This window comes from Cololabis saira, chromosome 13 (genome assembly GCF_033807715.1).
Source record: "Cololabis saira isolate AMF1-May2022 chromosome 13, fColSai1.1, whole genome shotgun sequence".
Lineage (NCBI taxonomy): Eukaryota > Metazoa > Chordata > Actinopteri > Beloniformes > Belonidae > Cololabis > Cololabis saira.
Window position 1 is genome coordinate 37,732,770 of NC_084599.1, and position 23,366 is coordinate 37,756,135.

The 23,366-nt window shown below is 42.1% G+C and overlaps 1 protein-coding gene across 1 annotated transcript; it reads right to left on the bottom strand.

Annotated features, from left to right (window-relative positions):
• Positions 1 to 255: 255 nt before the first annotated feature.
• LOC133458680 (ubiquitin carboxyl-terminal hydrolase CYLD-like) lies at positions 256 to 22,424 on the bottom strand. The gene is made up of 14 exons (XM_061738841.1): positions 22,172 to 22,424; positions 14,331 to 14,783; positions 13,845 to 14,123; positions 11,836 to 11,914; positions 11,589 to 11,758; positions 11,315 to 11,492; positions 9,652 to 9,793; positions 8,880 to 9,082; positions 8,738 to 8,801; positions 8,522 to 8,654; positions 5,215 to 5,323; positions 5,008 to 5,126; positions 3,176 to 3,389; positions 256 to 985 (listed from the first exon to the last, which is right to left on the bottom strand). Exons 2-14 carry the CDS (start codon positions 14,751 to 14,753, stop codon positions 801 to 803), a joined length of 2,298 nt encoding a protein of 765 aa, XP_061594825.1. The 5' UTR covers positions 14,754 to 14,783; positions 22,172 to 22,424; the 3' UTR covers positions 256 to 800.
• Positions 22,425 to 23,366: the final 942 nt, after the last annotated feature.

Genomic DNA, 23,366 nt, shown 5'->3' on the forward strand with positions numbered 1-23,366 from the left:
TGCCATCCCCCTCATCCCCCCTCAACTTGAGTACTGTATATAACTGAGATCAACTGTGTAGAGATCACCTCCTCCAGAGCTTCCAGTAGAAACAAGAGTTGAGCGACTGGTCTGCAGCTCGTTACAGAAGTGGAGAAGCAACTGGAGAAGATCCAGAGGCAAATGAAAAACCTCGAAGATAACAGGACCGAGTGGGAACGACATCTGCTTTCAACAGATCTGTTCGCTGAGTAAAATACAAACACGCACACTGTTGATACTTTCTTTAATGGTTATATTAATTGTACTATATTTATAACAATTACAAGCACAAGAAAACCATTAAATTTCAGTGGAAAAAGTTTGGACAGGAACCCGAACCTTTTAAGTGCAACTTTCAAAACTTTGCAGGATCCCAAAATTACCCCAAACATCATTCATTAGAATGGAAAAGAGCATTGTTTTAATGCGAAGAGGCAACAATCCATTTCCTGAGGTGAATTATAAAACAAACTGTGCTGCATCCACCGTCTGGTTCGGACAGTATTTACAAAGGCGGCGTGCAGCTGCTTTTATAACGTACTCAGGGATTATAAACTGGTTTTAACCCAGAGTAGAACTGAACACCACCGCCGCCGCCGGTTACAGCGCTGCTGAACTACATCACAAGCAGTCATCAAACCCTTTAATCCTTTCTCCATACCATGGAAGAAAATCATCTATACTCGTAATTAAGTGTGCGCACTTTTTTTTTTCCTTCCTGCACATCAACAAAACAAAAATAATTCCATTTGAGAAAACAGGAATGAGAAAGCGAAGCTTCAGCGGTAGAGGCACATGCTGGTGCTCTGGTACAGGTACATGTAGGCGTCGCAGAACAGCCGCTTGGCCACGCCCCTCATGTCTCTGGGCACCTGATTGGCCAGCTCGGCGGGCGACATCTCCAGGTAGTCGCCGACCTCGGGGCAGGCGCGCACCTCCGGGATGTTGTAGCCGTCCCGCTCCCCTGGAGGACGAGAAACAGGCGGAGTCAGTCAGTGTTCCGTCAATCCACGCTACCCATCGAGAACTGCTACTTTGTGGTTCTACGCACGCACACAATCGATTTCAAAGTTTGATTGCCACGCCCATAATTTCTTTCCACGCTGAAAAATATTGTGATGTTAGATTTTGCCCTCTGTTCATCTACTGTTTTAAATGTTTTTTGAAACGAGAAATTGAGACAATTTGTATGTTTGTGTGCCTTCACTTTTATTTCTTATTATTTTATACTTATAGAGGGAATGCGCATGACGTCACAGATGCGACTTCACAGCAGGTAAAGGCTGAATTATGGTTCTGCGTTAAACCTATGCCGTAGGGTTCGCAGCTACATGGGAGTCTCTCCGTAGCCTGACGTACCTCCCAAAAAATGTAACTACGTGTAGAGGCGACGCAGATCCAACGCAGACGAGAGGGCTGTGATTGGTTCGCTTGGTAGCAACACATCTCCGGTTCCAGTTCGTGAAGCAGTAGTGAACTTTCAGCGCTCTTTTCTTTGTGTGTGTGTGATTTTTTTTTTTGGGTTGTTTTGCTTTTTTGCACAATAGTTGTCCTTATCTCTTTAACTCACTGTGACCGGAAAAACCGGAAGCTAAACAAAGTATCAACTAGCGCTCTGGGGGGGTACTGCACCGCGGCAAAATGGAGTGACGGAGAAGTCCGAAGGGTTCACGACGGCGTCACGGCAACGGCATAGGCTCTGCGTTGGTTTAACACAGAACCTTAAATCAGGCTTTACACCCACTGAGTGTCAGAAACACTGAGTGGCAGCGTAAACTTTCAGTTTGAGCAACTTGAAAACATCTAAAATGAGAAAGAGCTGTTGTGGGATCGACTGTATTCATAGATTTAGCAAGAAATCAGAGTTATCGTTTTACAAACTGCCGAAAAATAAGCTTAAGAGAGACAAATGGATCGCTGCAATTCACAGAAACAACTGGATTCCAGACACCGAAACGTGGATTTGTGGTTCCCATTTTGTATCAGGTAATGTTGGATTTTTGGGTAGCTAACGTTAAACGGTCAAATCAAAAAGTTCGGTGTCCTCATCACTTTAATTTCTACAACAAATCCTGCCTTGAAGTCGGACCAAGCGTCAAGACTTTTGTATTCCTTCAAGCTTTGCTTCATGTATTTCCCCGGCGTAGAAATTAAGTACATATAAATATCAGGAAACTGGATTCGTGGCCAAATATTAATGTCCATGGACCACTGGTTCTTGGTAACTGTACCAAATATTAATGTCCATGGACCACTGGTTCTTGGTAACTGTACCAAATATTAATGTCCATGGACCACTGGTTCTTGGTAACTGTACCAAATATTAATGTCCATGGACCACTGGTTCTTGGTAACTGTACCAAATATTAATGTCCATGGACTACTGGTTCTTGGGGTAAATGTACGGGTCACTGTCAAGTCCAACTGCCTTTAATTTAAGCCAATAATCAGCTGTTATCCCGTCTTCTCCACTAGTTGCAGCTGTTTTTGCAGATGTTTTTGCCACTCAGTGCGAGTAAGGGGTCGTGGTCCAGTGGGAAAGTGACGTCAATGCAGACCCTCTATTATCAATCCAAAAACAGTGATTACAAAATGGATAAATTGGGGGGTGTAAGTATGCTAACATTCATCCTACGGTTGCAGTGAGTTGATTAGTAGTCTTACCTGAATGCATTGATATCAACTATCAAATTATGCTACCGCTGAAATATTGATTTAAAATGGATAATATGGGATGTTGAGTATTTGATCCTTCAAAATACACTACCCATGACAAGAATTGCATTACACTTTGTGAACATTATACGATAAAGAGAAAAAAAACTATTCTATCGCTTTATTTTATATTCATTCAGTCATTGGCCTTTATTTAACCAGGCAGGTCATTAAGAACATTCTTATTTACAATAACGGCCTGGCAAGAGACAAGGACCACTTGGAGGAAAAGGAAGTGGTTTAGGGAGTAAAACACAGTAAACTGGTAGCTCTACAAAGGTAGAAAACCATTAGGTAGGAATTTTTGATAGGGTAGCAAAAATCGATAGACAGACGCTATCGGTTTATGCAGCGGTAGCATTTTTCGACAAAGCAGCAGAAATCGACAGAGCACCGGTCTGAAGAGGCAGAGAGCGGCGACCCCCTGCTCCCCGCTCACCTTCTCTGTCGGCCATGCTGTCGAAGAAGATCCAGTCGTGGCTGTCGGGCCCGTGCTTGACGAAGGACACGTAGTGGCTGGTCTCGATGCACAGGACGGCGAACAGCTCCAGCCGGTCTCGGGTCAGGGCGCGGGGGACGCTGAAGCCCCGGTAGCCCTTAGGGATCTCCAGGGCAGCGGGCTTATGGGAGTGCCGCTGCGGGTGGGAGTGCACCTGGGGAGGAACGCCTTTGTTAGTCCTCTGATCTGACATCAGTTGGTGTCCCAGGTAGACTTGTACTTCTTGAGACCCCTTTCTTGTGGTCCCGGTGTCGTGCCAAAAAGTGATTGCCTGCCAGAATCTGATTTCTCCCCTGAAAATGGGTAGTTTTACCTGCTAAAAATTGATTGAAGGCCAAATACAGTTAATGAAAAGTTGTTTCTACCTAAATATGATTTGATCAAATTTCTTGAGCTTCATAATATAAACACTAGAGCTCACAGGATTGCTTTTAACTCTTTTAAAGGACCATTACAACACAAAATAGGCATTTTCACCTGTCAAAAATTGATTGAAGGCCAAATACAGTTCATGAAAAGTTGTTTCTGCCTAAATATGACTTGAAATATGATCTGATTAAATATGATCTCATTCTTGAGCTTCATAATCTGAAAATCTGACGTTTTAGCGCTATCGTTCAACGGGCTGCTGTGCGCGCTCCCGCGACCAGAAATCAGAAGAAATCAGATTCTGGCAGGAAATCATTTTTTTTAAGCACAACACCGGTCTTGTCTCGGTCTCTCCAGGTCTCAGACTCGGATAATTGAGATGCCGTTGCACACCAAGGTGACAGAATCTGTTGATCACCTGTTCTTCCTCTTGTTAATGTACAGTTTCGTAAACTATTTGTTTTGTTATTTTATTTTAGTTTTTTATTCACTTAGTTGTTTTTTTTTTTATTTTTAATTTATGTTATTTGTGAATTTATTTCTTGGAAAAAGGGGCAGATTAGATCAGATTCTTCTTCTTTCTGCTCCCTTTTCATTCACAATTTATGAACATTTGCATTTGTATTTGTATTGAATTGTTTGTTTTATTTTTTGAATGAAATAAAGAATAAAATGAAATGAAATGAAATGAAATTTGTATTTTGTATTGATTTAATGTTTTGGTGCATCTGCATGCGTCAGTATTTAATTACAGTTTCGTGTTTATAACGGCCTTGTTTGAATAAATATGTCAATAATATTTCCATACCGTTGTGATTGATTAAGCATCAGGTCCATTTCAGTGATGCTGATATACGGTGTAATCTGATTACTATAATGGTAAATAATGTAATTTCAAGTTATAATTGTATCTTTAATATTTAAAATTCAGGTTTCATCTCCAAATTCAGTCCAATTTAAATCAGTAACATGTACTATTCATTCCTTTTCTGAGGTGGAGGGGGGTGTTGGAGCTGGTTATTCTGTTAGATACTTTGGGACTAGTTAGTAGTCGTGTCAATCCTTAAAAGCACTGGAGTCAATCCTCCAATAGTGAAGAAATAGCGGTAGTGCAGTCGCCACACAGATCTGATCTCAGCTGATGGATGGAAACATTTATAGTGAGTTCAACATCATCATCCACTTCTCTGGTTTATTGAGCTGCAGTTGAAAACAAGCTCATATAGAAACTAGCTTAACCAGGATGGAGCTGATGTTCTACAATCACGCAGGATCAGGAAATAACAAGGTGTCTTTTGGTCTCGGTCTGGAGCTGAACTAGTCTTGGTCTTGATCTCGATTTAAGCGGTCTTGACTACAAGTCTAGTCTCAGAACCAGCCGGTGTTTGGAGCGAAGCACAAACCTGAGCCGAACACGTGCTGCAGAAGATCTTGAACCCCGTGGAGCTGAAGACGGGGTCCTTAAAGCAGTCGGCGCACTCCTCCACCGCCAGCTTCCCACACAGCATGCACTGCTGAGGCCCTGCAAGACACATGTTCACCGTGAGCGGCGGTGCCACGCCCACGTGCCCGTGACCCCATGACCCCTGACCCCGTGACCCCCACCCTACCCTCCGACAGCAGGGCGGTGATGTCCAGCTCCAGGGACGGAATGATTTTGTCAAACATCTTGAATTTCTTCCCGAAGCGAGGCATCTGGAGGATGAGGCAGGACGGCACCTGCAGGGACGACAGAGCATGAGCTGCTGAATGCTGCGCAACAGAGACACCAGGTGGAGAACGGTAGGACACCAGAACCAATCGCAGCCTCATGACCCTCCGTTATGTACAGTGGGGAAAAAAAGTATTTAGTCAGACACCAGTTGTGCAAGTTCTCCCACTTAAAAAGATGAGAGAGACCTGTAATTTTCATCACAGGTATTTCTCAACTATGAGAGACAGAATGAAAGAAAAAAAATCCAGAAAATCACATTGTCTGATTTTTCTTTTTTAAATCTTTATTTAGTTATTTTTGTATACAGGACTGTCTCAGAAAATTAGAATATTGTGATTTTCTGTAATGCAATTAAAAAAAAACAAAAATGTCATACATTCTGGATTCATTACAAATCAACTGAAATATTGCAAGCCTTTTATTATTTTAATATTGCTGATCATGGCTTACAGTTTAAGAAAACTCAAATATCCTATCTAAAATATTTGAATATTCTGGGAATCTTAATCTTTAAAATAATAAAAGGCTTGCAATATTTCAGTTGATTTGTAATGAATCCAGAATGTATGACATTTTTTTTTTTTTTTTTTAATTGCATTACAGAAAACGAAGAACTTTATCACAATATTCTAATTTTCTGAGACAGTCCTGTATGTTTACATGTAAAAGTACATAACATAAAATAAAGTAAAATAGTACAAGAGGGGGCATACCAAAGTGAGCATTGTCTTTGTCTTTGAATAATGTCCATTTTCTCCAGTTTTGTGTAAAGTCACCTGCTTTGATTCGCAGATGAAAGGTCATTTTTTCCATCGCGAGATCTCCTCCGTAATGTCCATCAATGTCCTGTTTGTGGAGCGTCACTTTTCAACCAGTTTCCTGTAATGGCCTTCTAACAGGCAACAGTCATTATTTTGAAGATGTCCCTATCTTCTTTCCTAACAACTCCTTCTGGGATCAATCCCAGATACAGAACCCGTGGGTCCCTGGAAACCTTATAATTTAAAATGACCTCCAAAAGCCCAATACTGTCATCCCAGAAAGATTGTAATTTGGCACATGACCAGAAAATATGACTGTAATTGGCATTACAGCTTCCACGTTGACTCCAACATTTTTGCTGTAATCCAGTCTGTTTGCTTTTTATTTGAGGCGTGACAAAGAAACGTGTCAGATTTTTCCATCCAAACTCTCTCCAGCGTTTGGAGCTTGTAGAGCTATGTTTACATTGTCTGATTTTTGAAGAATTAATTTGCAAATTATAGTGGAAAATAAGTATTTGTTCAATAACAAAAGTTCATCTCAATACTTTGTTATATACCCTTTGTTGGCAATGACAGAGGTCAAACGTTTTCTGTAAGTCTTCACAAGGTTTTCACAAACTGTTGCTGGTATTTTGGCCCGTTCCTCCATGCAGATCTGCTCTAGAGCAGTGATGTTTTGGGGCTGTTGCCGGGCAACAAAGGTTTTCTATGGGGTTGAGATGTGGAGACTGGCTAGGCCACTCCAGGACCTTGAAATGTTTCTTACGAAGCCACTGCTTCGTTGCCTCGGCGATGTGTTTGGGATCATTGTCCTGCTGAAAAACCCAGCCACGTTTCATCTGCCCTGCTGGTGGAAGGAGGTTTTCCCTCAAAATCTCACGATACCTAGCCCCATTCATCCTTTCCCTTACATGGATCAGTCATGCTGGTCCTTTTGCAGAAAAACATCCCCAGAGCATGATGTTTCCACCCCCATGCTTCACAGTAGGTTTGGTGTTCTTTGGATGCAACTCAGCTTTCTTTCTCCTCCAAACACGACGAGTTGTGTTTCTACCAAAAAGTTCTATTTTGGTTTCATCTGACCATATAACATTCTCCCAATCCTCTTCTGCATCATCAAAATGCTCTCTAGCAAACTTCAGACGGACATGTACTGTCTTCAGCAGGGCGACACGTCTGGCCCTGCAGGACCTGAGTCCCTGGCAGCGTAGTGTGTTACTGATGGTTCCTTTGTTACTTTGGTCCCAGCTCTCTGCAGGTCATTCACTAGTTCCCCGTGTGGTTCTAGGATCTTTACTCACCGTTCTGGTGATCATTTTTACCCCACGGGGTGAGATCTTGCGTAGAGCCCCAGATCCAGGGAGATTATCAGTCTTGTACGTCTTCCATTTTCTAATAATTGCTCCCACAGTTGATTTCTTCCTATTAAGCTGTTACCTATTACAGATTCAGTCTTCCCAGCCTGCTGCAGGGCTACAATTTAGTTTCTCACGTCCTTCGACAGCTCTTTGGTCTTGGCCATAGTGGAGTTTGGAGTGTGACTGTTTGAGGTCGTGGACAGGTGTCTTTTATACTGATAACCCGTTAAAATTGGTGTCTTTTATACTGATAACCAGTTAAAACAGGTGCATTAATACAGGTAACGAGTGGAGGACAGAGGACCCTCTAAAAGAAGAAGTTAACAGAAATCTTGCTTGTTTGTAGGTGACCAAATACTTATTTTACCGAGGAATTTACCAATTAATTCAGTAAAAATAGTACAATGTTATTTCCTGGATTCTTTCCCCCCATTCTGTCTCTCATAGTTGAAGTGTAGCTATGATGAAAATTACAGGCCTCTCTCATCTTTTTAAGTGGGAGAACTTGTACAATTGGTGTCCGACTAAATACTTTTACCCCACTGTAAAACCACAGGTTTATTTCACTATTACTTTAAGCAAACTATTAACATAAAATGATTCAATTTGTTAGTAAAGAAACATCTCTTGAATAGATACATATAAAACTTATTTAATTATTATTAAATAAATAAATAATGTAGACAGTATATGGGTATGTGTGTGTGTGTGTGTGTGTGTATATATATAAGAGCGAGATAATATAAATAAATAAATATTTATTAAAAATGGTTATTGGTGCAAACTATGATAACTATACATTGTTTGAATTTGTTGATGTTATAAAATGTATGAATATGTATTGTTTTTATTTATATCTAAATGTTAAACTGAATGACTTTTTATTTTTTCTTTATTTTCTGTTTTTCCTCTCTTTTTTAATATGCTACCTCTTTAGGTTGGCTTTTAATTTTTTGTTGTAATGTACTGTGTATTATGTGTCGGACCCCAGGAAGAATAGCTGCAGTCTTGCTGTAGCTAATGGGGATGCAGATAAAACAACATTAGAGCCTTAAAAAGCATTGAAGGCGGGGAGGCTCACCTCGGCCAGCTTGAGCCCCGAGCTGTGGAAGGAATGTTCCAGCAGCTGCTGGACGGTGGGCAGAACCAGGCTGTGGTTCTGATCCAGGAAGATCTGGTAGCAGTAGCTCTCCTGCACTTTACCAGCAGCCGATCTGGGTGAGAACGAGAGGAAAACAGGTGAAGAACCGAGTCCTGACGTTCATGCGGAAGCACGTGCAGGTCTGCGGGGTCGTACAGTTTCAGCAGGGGGTCCAGGGCCAGGATGTGGTGCATGATGACGATCAGGAACTCCTCCGGATCTGGAAGACAAGAATCAGGTCAGTGCCGACCGGTCGGGGGCAGGCGGGCCGGTCTGGACCCTTACGGGGAGGACTGACCCTTCTCGTCGGTGGTGAAGGAGTTGCTGTAGCCCAGGTTCTGCAGCAGCTGTCGCAGCTTCATGATGTGCCGGCCCTCCACGAAGCCCTTGCTGCGCAGCGGCGCCACGATGTCGTGGAGCAGCGTCCGCTGGATGGGGGCGTCCTGGGGGCCGGTGGACTTGAACAGCATGGAGTCTAACACGGACGAGCAGGAGAACAAGCTGGAGACAAGTCAGACAGGAATCAGAGCTGGATTCATGATAATAAACACCAAACACTGTCGCGGCCTGGACACGTCACTGCTGCACGGCTCCTGGCGTCTCCATTAAAGAAGGAAAGCGTGATCCTCTTCCTGCACCAGGAACACTCTGGTCTGTCCAACCTCGACGTCCCAACACCAACGACCCATCAGAACAACAAACATTCAGATCTCTCCCAGATTTTACTTCTTCTACATGTGCATCTTTTTGTTTTCGGTTCCCGACCATCTCCACCACCTGTCTTGCAGAAACCTTGCGTTGCATCTTTGTCTCAACCACCTGCTGATGTCCCGTTATCTGGAGGCTGAGCGGATATTTTTGGCAAAATACTGTATGTACAAATATTTTGCCCCTTCCTTTGATAATTTTTTATAGCCTGATGATCACACAAATAAAATAAATCACATCAACTGAAGAAATTCCTCAAAGCTTCAGTTGTCAGCTGCAGTCCTGCAGCTGCATAGCAACACTGGAGAACAGGGTACGTCGTTCTTATCAAACAGTGTGATGTAAATACTCATGGTCCTGACCCGAACAGGGCGGCGTCCATGTAGCAGGAGTTGCAGTGGCCCTGGATTCCCTTCATCCGTCCAATCAGGAGCTGGTTGACCTGCTCTGTGCTCACCGGAGGAGCCGTCTCCGGGTTCCACTCGCCGTATCCCGCATCCCTCTCTGAAAGCAAGCACAGGACCGGTCCTGAGGAGACGCGCTTCACAATCAAGCCTTACTGCATGGATGCAACATTTAAACTGTAAACTGATATGAAAACATAAAAAAATCAGCCTCCCCATCCCTTGGACACATAAGAATGCAGTGGGAGGAGGAGCTAGGGATAGAAATGTCAGATTTGGTGTGGGGGGGGGGTGACGACATCCACTGCCAATCCAGGAAGCAGGAACACACGGAAACACACGTCAAGCACTGGAAATCTGCAACAAAAAAACCACAAACAAAGCACGAAACCGGCACGGAGCCAACCAAAACATGAAGGGCAATCGACCCAAATCTTGAGATCTGATCGCAGTCTGAGCTAAGCTACCACTACCGCTACCTAACCCCAAAAACTACAGAGCAAGCATGCAGGTGAACAAGCCAGTGTGTATGTCTATGTGTGTGTATGCGTGTATGTATATGATCATGCGTGTGTGTGTGTGTGTATGTGTGTACATGTGTGTTCGTACGTGTGTGTGTGTGTGTGTGTGTGTGTGTGTGTGTGTGTATATGTATGTGACTGAGTGGTTATATGTGTGTGTGTGTGTGTGTGTGTGTGTGTGTGTGTGTGTGTGTGTGTGTGTGTGTGTGTGTGTAATAAACCAAACAAAGCTCCACCTGAAGTGTATCTATAGTGGGGGAGGGGGGGGAGCAACCCTGCCACCCGCAAGACCAGAGGCCGACACGGAAGAGCCCGGGACCCAGGCCACCGGCAACCCCACAGAGGGGAGAAGTAGGAGGGAGGCAACCCACCGCCTGCTAGGCCCCCCCCCTATCTTAATTTGAATGGGAATGTCTCTCTGTGGGTACAGGCAATCCTGGCACTTGATTCTATCTTAATTTTATTTTAATTATAAAAGGACTGTCTCAGAAAATTAGAATATTGTGATTTTCTGTAATGCAATTACTGCAAAACTCAAATATCCTATCTCAAAAAATTTGAATATTCTGGGAATCTTAATCTTAAACTGTAAACCATAATCAGTAATATTAAAATAATAAAAGGCTTGCAATATTTCAGTTGATTTGTAATGAATCCAGAATGTATGACATTTTTGTTTTTTTTAAATTGCATTACAGAAAATAAAGAACTTTATCACAATATTCTAATTTTCTGAGACAGTCCTGTACTTGAACATATTTTTTTCTTATACTTCCATTTTATATTGTATTTTTTACTTAATTATTTATTTACTTTTTATTTTTTTTAGGCTTTGTGTGTTATTGTGCTGCTTCGTGTTTGAATGTTTTATGTGAAAATCCAATAAAAAATATTTGAATTAACTGTAAACTGATCCTTCTCACTGGAGTTTGGAAGAAGAGGACTAGAGCTACAGTAGCAAGGTAGTAAAACTAGGGTTTAAAGGAATTTAACTTGTGATTGAAGGTTCAACAGGGAGTCAGATCTCTGTCCCTCTGATCATAAACATGTCAGAGCTCAGTAAAACTGCAAAACATCGGGTCGGGTGATTCTGCACGAACCCGTGTCGTCCAGCTCCCCCGGGGTCTGGCTGCAGTCGACGGGCTGTGATGGGTCGGGATTCTGGAAGCGCGAGTCGGGACGGCAGGAGCTAAGCTTCACAAACAGAGCTCTCTTGGGAGGACAGTGGAAGAGACGCTTGCCCTTGAAGGTGCCGTCGCTCACGCCATTGTTGTCCTCCTGCAGGAAGGATGAAGGAGATCAGGATGAGGGAGATCAGGCTGGAGTGTAACCGGGCTCCCCAGGTCCGAGCGGTGCTCCCCCATCAGAACCTACCAGCTCCAGCCCGACCATGGTCTCGGCCCGCTCCGGCAGGGTGCCCATCCAGCGGATGATGCCGTACGAGTTGGGCACGCCCAACGTGACCTCCACCATGGAGTTGATACCCATGAACAGCCCGGGGTCCGGCTCTAACGGCGGCTCGTCCACGTCCATGACGGTGAACCCTTCGGCAGACACAAGGACCTTCAGTCAGAAAAGAAACAGAGAACGCCCCCCCCTTCAAGTACAGAGCTGCTCCCACCTGCAGGCACCTCTCCTTTAGCAACCAGGTCCAGGGGGACAAAGACCTCTCCTCCTCTCTTCCCTGTCTCATCCGTGTCCTGCAATCACACGTACCAAAGATAAGCTCTCAAACTTCCTGTGTGGAGAAAGATTTAACACATCCGACGCTTCGGTGGCGGCCGAGGACTCGAGGATGACAAGTAAATGTAGAAAAGCATCTGAATTTACCAGAGGAGCTGCACATTAAAACCACCTCTCTGCTGTGGTGGGCTGCAATGAACACAGGTAACCGAGGCCACATCGTCACGGCAGCCATACACGTACGTTTCATCTGTTTCTCAAAGCGACAAAAGTCACGTCTGTGTTGATGCTGCTTCCGACGCCGAGACGCATCAGTGGCGGTACGAGACGTCCGCAGGGAGTGAAGCCCCAACCTTTTCAGATGTTTACATATCTACATACATGTTTGATGTTTGAGAAAAGCTTGAAAAAAATGTTCATCCATCCACTAACTCCTGCTTCTCCAGGTTTAGTGTTCCAGTGTCTCCTGGATGTGGTGCAGGAACCTTCTGCTGGTTGGACGTTCCCCAAAACCCTTCCTGGACACCTCCCCACCTGTCCAGGTCCAGGAAGCCCCTCAAGCAGATGCTCAAAGCATCTCAGCCCCTTTGGATGTGTCAACGCTCTTTTCGTTCTTGGCCAGATTGCTGTGCAGGATTTTACAGCTCTCCCGATGATAACGCTTGGACGATGCTCAGGTAGGGCTGGGGATCGATTCAGATGTCAAGAATCGATTTGATTGAGAATCTTAAGATTCAGAATTGATTATCACGATTCGATTCAATCCAATATCGATTTGGGTTAGTGTTATTAAAACTGTTGTTTCAGCTGTTACCTGAATTATGCGTATGTCAAGGAGACTGTTCCATAAGGGGGGTGCGACCGGGCCTTTTGCTCACTTAGGGAACCGTCTCCCTGACCATCTAAGGCACAGACACTGGACTCTTTTAAGACTGGCCTAAAAACCTTTTTATTCAGGAAGGTGTTTTTAAGTTGAGTTTTATGAGTTATTATTGTTAGTTTTAACTATGTACTGGCTCTGTGGCACTCTGAGATTTTTGGATGTGCCTCACAAATAGAATCCATTGTTATTATTATTATTATTATATAATAATAATAATAATAATAATAATAATAATAATAATAATAATAATAATAATAATAATAATAATAATAATAATAATAATAATAATTATTATTATTATTATTATTATTATTATTATTATTATTATTATTATTATTATTATTATTATTATTATTATATAATTTTAAATAAACAGAACCCGTTCCCCGTCTACCCTCGACAATGTACAATCTACAGTACTGCACCAAACTCTTTAATCTCTGTATCCTTATGCACTTTTGAGTACGCAGCGTTTTAGTTTTTAGCCTAGTGTCCTTATCTTTTAGTGTTTACATTTAATTTTTTTTCCCTTTTATTGCTTCCTTTGAGCCAGTGGCAACGAAATTTCGTTCCACTTGTACTTGGACTTTTGGAATGACAATAAAGTGAACCTTGATACCTTGATTACTATTATTATTATTATTAAGAAACATATTAATACTAGAATTACACTTGACGCCATGTTCATTGTGTGATAGTTTCACACCATGTGCATGCAGTAATTACTAGACAACTACTGGGATTAAAGTTCACTGGGCAAAAATGTAATAAAAAAAAAGATTTTAGACATATGAATCGACTTTAAGAATCAATATAAGAATTTAAAATCGGACAATCGATTTTTTCCATACAGGCCTCAGCTCGCGGCAGCTGGAGGTGACGGTGCATCTTCACTAAACTCAGACTTGTGTTGTGCTGAAATGCATTTTTAAATGTTGTGAGAGTTTCATCTAATGGGACAAAACTTTTATTCCAGTTTCCAGGTTCTTCTTGAATAATTGATTCCACTTAAAAGCACATTTAACCGTCCTGACGATGAATCACATGAACAGTCATCTACTTACGGTGGAGATGCGGACCGTGTGCTTCCCGCCCTCCTGCTGCACGTCCACCACCATCCCGTGGCGACACTCGCCTCCCACGAAGTAGGTGACTCTGTCTCCCGGACACAGCTCGTCTGTGTGGAGCTCGGTGGGGGCGTCACAGACGGGGGGGGACAGGGAGGTGGGGACCACTGGCCTGATTCTGAAGAACGGAGCAAAGACGCCGCATTTTTTCTCACAGGAGAAACGGGTTATGAACTTATACTTCCCGTCGGTGACGCCCTTCCCTCTGTCTGCTCCCTGGAGAGAAACACGAAGCAACAGGTCAGTTCAGTTCCTGTCAGAGTCATCAAAACCACAGTACCAGCCCTTACGGACATCTTATTCGGGCCAAAACTAACTCCTACAGGGACCAGGTTCTGCAGTGACCAGGTCTTACAGTGACCGGGTCCCGAAATGATATAAAGAAGCACAGGAAGACAATGGTCTTGTTTAACTTATACGTACCTGTAGTTCGATCCCGAAGAATGTCCCACTTATGGGGCGGGACTCATCTAGGGGTCCGATGTAGCGGATAATGCCTCTCAGCCTCTTCCCATCTTCCTCCACAGTCACAACAGTTTCCAGGGTGAGGTCCAGCGCCGTCTGTAGAGCTTCTCTGTCTCTGGACATTATCAGCCTGTCAGCATCGTCGGGGACGGCCAGCAGCAGCTTGGCCTCCTCTGAGCTCAACTCCTTCAAGCAGTTGAGCTCCAGTTCATAATCCAGAGCAGACAAGGAGCCCACGAAGAAGACCGGCAGCTTGGTGCGGGACTGGGACTGACTGTGGTTGTACTCAGAGATGTAACAGATGCGCCCAGCTTTCACAGAGCTATAGAGCGTCTCTGGCTTTTTAGTCAAGATGAAGTACAGGTACTTTGCTGACGTCATGTTGACCCGGTCTGGAGACGCGGTAGGCAACTAAAGAGATAGGAAGGTTACAGACATTAGTGAGATAGGAGGGTTACAGACATTAGTGAGATAGGAGGGTTACAGACATTGGTGAGATAGGAGGGTTACAGTCATTGGTGAGATATGAGGTTACAGACATTGGTGAGATAGGAGGTTACAGTCATTGGTGAGATAGGAGGTTACAGACATTAGTGAGATAGGAGGGTTACAGACATTGGTGAGATAGGAGGGTTACAGACATTGGTGAGATAGGAGGGTTACAGACATTGGTGAGATAGGAGGGTTACAGACATTGGTGAGATAGGAGGGTTACAGACATTGGTGAGATAGGAGGGTTACAGACATTAGTGAGATATGAGGGTTACAGACATTAGTGAGATAGGAGAGTTACAGACATTGGTGAGATAGGAGGGTTACAGACATTGGTGAGATAGGAGGGTTACAGACATTGGTGAGATAGGAGGGTTACAGACATTGGTGAGATAGGAGGGTTACAGGCATTGGTGAGATAGGAGGGTTACAGACATTGGTGAGATAGGAGGTTACAGACATTGGTGAGATAGGAGGTTACAAACATTAGTGAGATAGGAGGATTACAGACATTAGTGAGATTGGAGGTTACAGACATTAGTGAGATGGGAGGTTACAGACATTAGTGAGATAGGAGGGTTACAGACATTAGTGAGATAGGAGGTTACAAACATTAGTGAGATAGGACGGTTAGACATTAGTGAGATATGATGTTACAAACATTAGTGAGATAGGATGGTACAGACATTAGTGAGATGGAGGTTACAGACATTAGTGAGATAGGAGGGTTACAGACATTAGTGAGATAGGAGGGTTACAGACATTAGTGATATAGGAGTGTTACAGACCTTAGTGAGATAGGAGGGTTACAGACATCAGTGAGATAGGAGGTCACAAACATTAGTGAGATAGGAGGGTTGCAGACATTACTGAGATAGGAGGGTTACAGACATTAGTGAGATAGGAGGTCACAAACATTAGTGAGATAGGAGCCTTACAGACATTAGTGAGATAGGAGTGTTACAGACCTTAGTGAGATAGGAGGGTTACAGACATCAGTGAGATAGGAGGGTTACAGACATTAGTGATATAGGAGGGTTACAGACATTGGTGAGATAGGAGAGTTACAGACCTTAGTGAGATAGGAGGGTTACAGACATCAGTGAGATAGGAGGGTTACCAGACATTAGTGAGATAGGAGGGTTACCAGACATTAGTGAGATAGGAGGGTTATAGACATTGGTGAGATAGGAGGGTTACAGACATTGGTGAGATAGGAGAGTTACAGACCTTAGTGAGATAGGAGGGTTACAGACCTTAGTGAGATAGGAGGTCACAAACATTAGTGAGATAGGAGGGTTACAGACATCAGTGAGATAGGAGGTTACAGACATTAGTGAGATAGGAGAGTTACAGACATTAGTGAGATAGGAGGGTTACAGACATCAGTGAGATAGGAGGGATAAGGACATTAGATAGATAGGAGGGTTACAGACATTAGTGAGATAGGAGGGTTACAGACATTAGTGATATAGGAGTGTTACAGACCTTAGTGAGATAGGAGGGTTACAGACATCAGTGAGATAGGAGGTCACAAACATTAGTGAGATAGGAGGGTTGCAGACATTACTGAGATAGGAGGGTTACAGACTGTTAGGTTTAAACAACATCAAACCCAGCTTTTAACAAAGAAAAACACCAAAGACTTGGAAATGATTTTTAAGGCCTTCTGCGCAGAAGTGAAGCACCGTCGGAGCCCTGCCGAGCAACACGGCTCTCTGGCTCTCGACGAAATGCTTGTTGGGTCCTTCTTGCAAGAAGTATTTATTGAAAAAACTGACAGGCGTTGGCTATGTTAAGACAACCAATGGTAGACAGTGGATGGACAATGGGAGGTAACAAACAGATAAACAGGACATTTCAGTTGAAGAACAACTAATCTATGTTCTGCAGAGCAAACAGACATCCTTTCTGTTGAGGGTGTTCCAACAGAATATACAACTGACCATGAAACAGTTGTGGACCAGCCCAAACCCCTGAGCAGTTTAGGGAGTGGCTGTTGTAACTGGTAACATGTGATAAGCAATTGTTTAAAACACAGTCAGCTCTTCAAGCTGACCCGATTCTGTTTTTCATACGAACAAAACTTAATCCAAAAAGATTGATTAACCTCACATTTCCGTCCTCTTGTTCATATGAAACTTCACAGAATGATACAGGTAATGAAAACACAGAACAGTACAAGAACAGTGATGAACAGATTCATAATTTCAGTCATTATGTCAGCATGACTCAGTAATGAAAAAGTCTCTTCCATTCCTCGGACTCCTCTCCTAGTTTGTTGTCGCAAGTCAGTTTGGCTAGTCCTCTTCTTCAGGCCGTGCTGGTGAGATAGGCATCAGATGATTTCTTCAGCGGGCAAAGGTTTGAGTACCGCCCGACTTCCCGCCTACTCAAGCCTGGAATTTCTCTGCTAGCTTTCACTGCAACTGGTGAACGCAGTTGATCATTCAGCAGCCTTTACTGCTGTTGGTGTCCTGATCTGGACAGCAAAAAGGGCCCGTCCTGATGGAGTGATGACGTTTCACCACACGACTCAGGATCTGGTCACCCATTTCAGCAGTTCCTGCTTTAGGAGAGGGAGAGAGGAAGAAAACAGCAGCCCACAAGAATTCTAAACATTCTCATGTACAGTTCGACTAATGGCCGTCATTCAGGCCATGGTTTTCCTTGAGCCTTAACTTAACATGCCATTAGTTCACTCCAAGAATCAAATCCATATGAATAACTCCAAATGGATAGGTCCTTTCGGGACACTGACCTCTTTTAGGCCTCATATTGCCTTCCATGTTGTATCTGCAACATGTCGGAAAGCTCCTACTAAAAGATTTTTAAAGGGTATTTAGTATTTAATCCTCATGATGTATCATATGTACCCCTACTCCCTCCTGTTGAGCCATAGAAACTCCCTATGGCTCAACTTAGCCACCAGGGGGAACAACTTCCTTGGAAGCACCAGTTTGCTTCGCTCCAGACAAAGGCCTTCTGAAGTTACAGTAGCTAGTTGCAGTAGCACCTTCATTTAGCCAAATGCTTTTTTCTTTTTGCAAGAGCATTGTTTCTAATGTCAACAGGGGATAGAGGGGGTCAGGACCACCTGAGTCCTGACTCCTCCCCAGATAAGTGGCCCTCCCACTTCTTGACCTCTGCATCCTGGCAGGTCGGCAAGTCTGACTTAATGATCCTCTAGGGTCGGATATCTATGTCCCTCAGAGATCCCCCCTCCCATCACCAGATTAGATGGGGGCAAAAACCTTTTAAACTCTGTCTCCCACCGTAGATTAGACTACAGAATTTCTCATTGAAAAACGTTCTTATTTCAACCCAAGTGGGTTATAATCTTATTAAAGTAACACCACACAAAAACTGTCAGTGCAGCAACTTTCCTGCAACGTAAACAGTAGTCTTCAGTGAACTTATATATATATATAAACAATAAGTCATTGTCACAAAACGTCGGACTGAAAGGAGCATTCTATCAAATAATGCCTTCTCAACTGTTGTTGAGCTATATTTTCCCCAAATCAAAAAGAAATGCCAGAAAATTGTCATAAAATTGTCAGAAAATTATCTCCAGATTAATCATATAGTCTTCAGGAGATTCCTAACCTTCTGTTTGCATGCTGCAACGCAAATGCATGCTCTTCTATGAAAACTCATAGAAGTCTTAAGAAAATTGTGGGATACATTCCCATGTGTAAACTACACATAGACAAAAACCCACTAACATTAAACACACACTTCAGATCATCTGCATGTGGGTTTGTGTATCACTGCAAATGTGTAAATTATTTATCCTCAAACTAAACTAACCAAACTCAATTGGTGCATTTCAAATTAACTCCCAAACTAAATGGTAGCAATACTGATCACAAATGTATACATTTTCAGTGTGAATAGGCTAGTATGCACTCAGAGTTTTTCTTTTCTAAAAAGATTGTTCAACGGTTTTTTCTCCTCCATACAATCCGAGTCAAATACAGTATAACAAAAGTAATCTGCAAATTAAATGATGAATTAACCCAATTTGAACTTCTATGATTCTATGCCCTCATTCAGGCTTAGAATGATAGAACAAACTATATTTCCATTTTTCTATGGAGCTTCACCTCTGAAAACCCCTTTTTTTTTTTTTCCCAGCGAACAAAAAAAAGTTCTCTCCTTCAGACACAGAGCCTTGCAGCCGCTCGTAAACCGGAGCATGCTTTCACACACACACTCTCTGCAGCTTGGCTCTGCAAACTCTGCAGCTGTTTCACAAGGTCTCATAAATACACACACACAGACAGTGTCTCTCACATACACACACACACACAGAGAGCTGCAGCTTGTCACACAGACACAGAGTCACACCCTGCTGCAGTTCTTCTTCTTCCCACTTCTCCCCAACCTCACATAGCTTTCTTTACCTTTTTATTTCTCTCCTGTTAGAACCTTGTCCCGTTTTGGACATTTAATCAGTTTTCTTTTAGTCTTAAATTAGTCCATTTACTTCTTTTTAAGTTTCGTGTATTATTATTTCGCAAAATTCTGTCTCCATTTTTAAATTTGAGGACGTCTCCCCATCAATTAAGCATCTTTTAGAGATTATTTAAGCATAAGTTTTCAGCTTAACCACGCCTCTGCTATTTTTCGTCAGTTATTTTATTTCTTAAGTTTCTCTCAGGACACAAGTTTTCCTTTTTCAACAGTTTGGTTTTAGCCTGATATTTAGTGAACAACTTAAATTTTTCCTCTCAATTTTGGAAACTCCACATTGAACACACAGTTTCCTGTCATAAACATCAGACAAACAATAGACAAGACGAACATTAAACAAAACCCATTAAAAATCATTCCAAAGAAACCTCTTCTTGTTATTCTGTCGGGTCCGAAACCCCCGTGTTGGCCTTACGCACTGCCCCAGGCATAGTATTTTTAGAGGCCCCTATGCCTTCTATAAAAATCGTGTCCCCGACCTGCTGCCAATCACCTCTTTCACTAACCTTCTTGTTAGCACACAGAATTTCACTCGTATTTTACACAAAAATACTTCAACACCCTAAGTATTTCACTCGTATTTTACACAAAAATACTTCAACACCCCAAGTATTTAAGTAAGAAGAGGTCTCACCAGTCCCTTAGTGCCTTCCCCTGGCTCGGAAATCTCGTCACCTGGACCGGAACAGCGCAAAACCAAATCTGGGCCCGTTCCCGAAGTCGGAACGGCTGCATACAGCTTTCAGGTGGCCTCCTTTTGATCGTACGCCACTCCGATCGTCAGAGCTTGAGATCTCGGGTTTCTCAGCACCAAAAATGTTAGGTTTAAACAACATCAAACCCAGCTTTTAACAAAGAAAAACACCAAAGACTTGGAAATGATTTTTAAGGCCTTCTGCGCAGAAGTGAAGCACCGTCGGAGCCCTGCCGAGCAACACGGCTCTCTGGCTCTCGACGAAATGCTTGCTGGGTCCTTCTTGCAAGAAGTATTTATTGAAAAAACTGACAGTCGTTGGCTATGTTAAGACAACCAATGGTAGACAGTGGATGGACAATGGGAGGTAACAAACAGATAAACAGGACATTTCAGTTGAAGAACAACTAATCTATGTTCTGCAGAGCAAACAGACATCCTTTCTGTTGAGGGTGTTCCAACAGAATATACAACTGACCATGAAACAGTTGTGGACCAGCCCAAACCCCTGAGCAGTTTAGGGAGTGGCTGTTGTAACTGGTAACATGTGATAAGCAATTGTTTAAAACACAGTCAGCTCTTCAAGCTGACCCGATTCTGTTTTTCATACGAACAAAACTTAATCCAAAAAGATTGATTAACCTCACACAGACATTAGTGAGATAGGAGGTCACAAACATTAGTGAGATAGGAGGTTACAGACATTAGTGAGACAGGAGGTTACATACATTAGTGAGATAGGAGGGATAAGGACATTAGATAGGAGGGTTACAGACATTAGTGAGATAGAAGGTTACAGACATTACTGAGATAGGAGTGTTACAGACATTAGTGAGATGGGAGGGTTACAGACATTAGTGAGACAGGAGGTTACAGACATTAGTGAGATAGGAGGGATAAGGACATTAGATGGATAGGAGGGTTACAAACATTAGTGAGATAGGAGGGTTACAGACATCAGTGAGATAGGAGGTTACAGACATTAGTGAGATAGGAGAGTTACAGACATTAGTGAGATAGGAGGGTTACAGACATCAGTGAGATAGGAGGGATAAGGACATTAGTGAGATAGGAGGGTTACAGACATTAGTGAGATGGGAGGGTTACAAACATTAGTGAGATAGGAGGTTACAGACATTAGTGAGACAGGAGGTTACATACATTAGTGAGATAGGAGGGATAAGGACATTAGATAGGAGGGTTACAGACATTAGTGAGATAGAAGGTTACAGACATTACTGAGATAGGAGTGTTACAGACATTAGTGAGATGGGAGGGTTACAGACATTAGTGAGACAGGAGGGATAAGGACATTAGATGGATAGGAGGGTTACAGACATTAGTGAGATAGGAGGGTTACAGACATTAGTGAGATAGGAGGTTACAGACATTAGTGAAATCGGAGTAGGGGTGGGCAAAGATATTGATACGGCAATATATCGCGATACATAGTCTCCCGATACGATATCGATATTCAATGTATGTATCGCGATATATTGCCATATCAATATTTTTGCCCACCCCTAGCTGCACTTTATTTTGTGATTTCAGTGTGGGTGAGACACTGCATTTTATTTTGAGTATTTTGTATCTAAGAATAATGCACACACTGCACTTTTCATTGTGTTTCAGTGTGTTTTTTCATGCAAATATGTTGCATAATTAAAATGGAAAGTTTGAATTACATTGTTTTGACTCAGTCTGTCCAATGCATTATCACTATCATCTGATGTACATATATACAACTTGGATTTTAAGATGTGTAATGCATTTTTAAATTTTTCGGTGAACTATGTAGAAGATCGCGATATATCGGGATATATTGCATAATCGGGATATCGCAATTTGTATCGTATCGTGGCTCAAGTATCGTGATGCGTATCGTATCGTGAGGTCCTTCCCAATACCCACCCCTAGATAGGAGTGTTACAGACATTAGTGAGAAAGAAGGTTACAGACATTAGATAGATAGCAGGGTTACACACATTAGTGAGATAGGAGGTTACATACATTAGTGAGGTAGGAGGGTTACAGACATTAGATAGATAGCAGGGTTACAGACATTAGTGAGACAGGAGGGTTACAGACATTACATAGATAAGAGTTTACAGACATTGGTGAGTCGGGGAGTTACCTGGTCAACTCCGGAGTTTGTGTCTCGTATCTTCGTGTTAACTGTCTAAAGTTTCACTTCCCCTTTCATTTTAGTTCACGGTCACGTCACTGCCACATCGGGGGAAGTCCTCAAAGCCCGTAAACAAATCCTTTGGATACAACCGTGTGATTCTGTATGTTTAGTCTCCCATTAGTGTGTAAAACACGTTTAGATCAGAGGATGTTTCCAAAGTGAGGCTGTTGTTTTCAAACCTGCTGACTGACAGCAGCCCGTCTCCTGTATGCGGGGAAAATGGGCCCTCGGCGGTGACTTACAGGCGATCAGCGGAAAGGCTGGGCTTCGTCATATCATTACCACCAAATCAAATATCTTCCTGACTGATACGCACATGTACTGTCTGCAAGAGTAGATAATTTACATTTGGTTTGATAAACAGCTGCAAATAGAAAACATGGTAGCAGCTCCTAAACAAGAATACCTCACAGTGATGCAATTGATTTATGGTTTGGACATGGTTTTCTCAGATTTGTGGGTTCATAAGGGGGAGAATTTCAGATTTATTTTCTTGATTAAATGTGTTCAATTTACCGTAATATTTACTGATTTTGTTTTTAATCTAATTTCATATTTATTCATTTTTATTTGTATTTGTAAGTTTATAAAGTCACGTTCTGAGTTTTCAGAGTTGGTTTAACAGCTCTGAGTTTGCTTACATTTTTTTATATTTATGTATTTATGTATTTATTTATTATATATTATTATATTATTTATATTATATTATTATTATTATCATTATATTATTTTATATTTTTCTTTTTGTCTTTTCTTTTTTTCTTTTCTTTATATTTATATTTTCATTATTATATTTAGCTATATTTGTTGACTTTACTTCTTTTTAAAAGAAAAGGATAAAATAATATATTCTTTTATGTCCCACAATGGGGAAATCCACAATTCACACATTGGTCAGTAATTATTTGATTGTGTAGCTTGCTATTACCCTGTCAAATTATTCTGAAAAAATATTTTACTACTTTACTTTACTTTAATATTTTATTTACTATATGTCTTTTTCCTTCTTGTTTTTTTCTATAAACTATAAATAATAACCAGCAACTGTTATAATTTCTCAAAAATTTGCAAATTAGGTCTGAGCAGATTTTTGCAAAAAGGCTTCGGAGGAATTAAAGTGTTTTTTTCTTAATAGAAATAA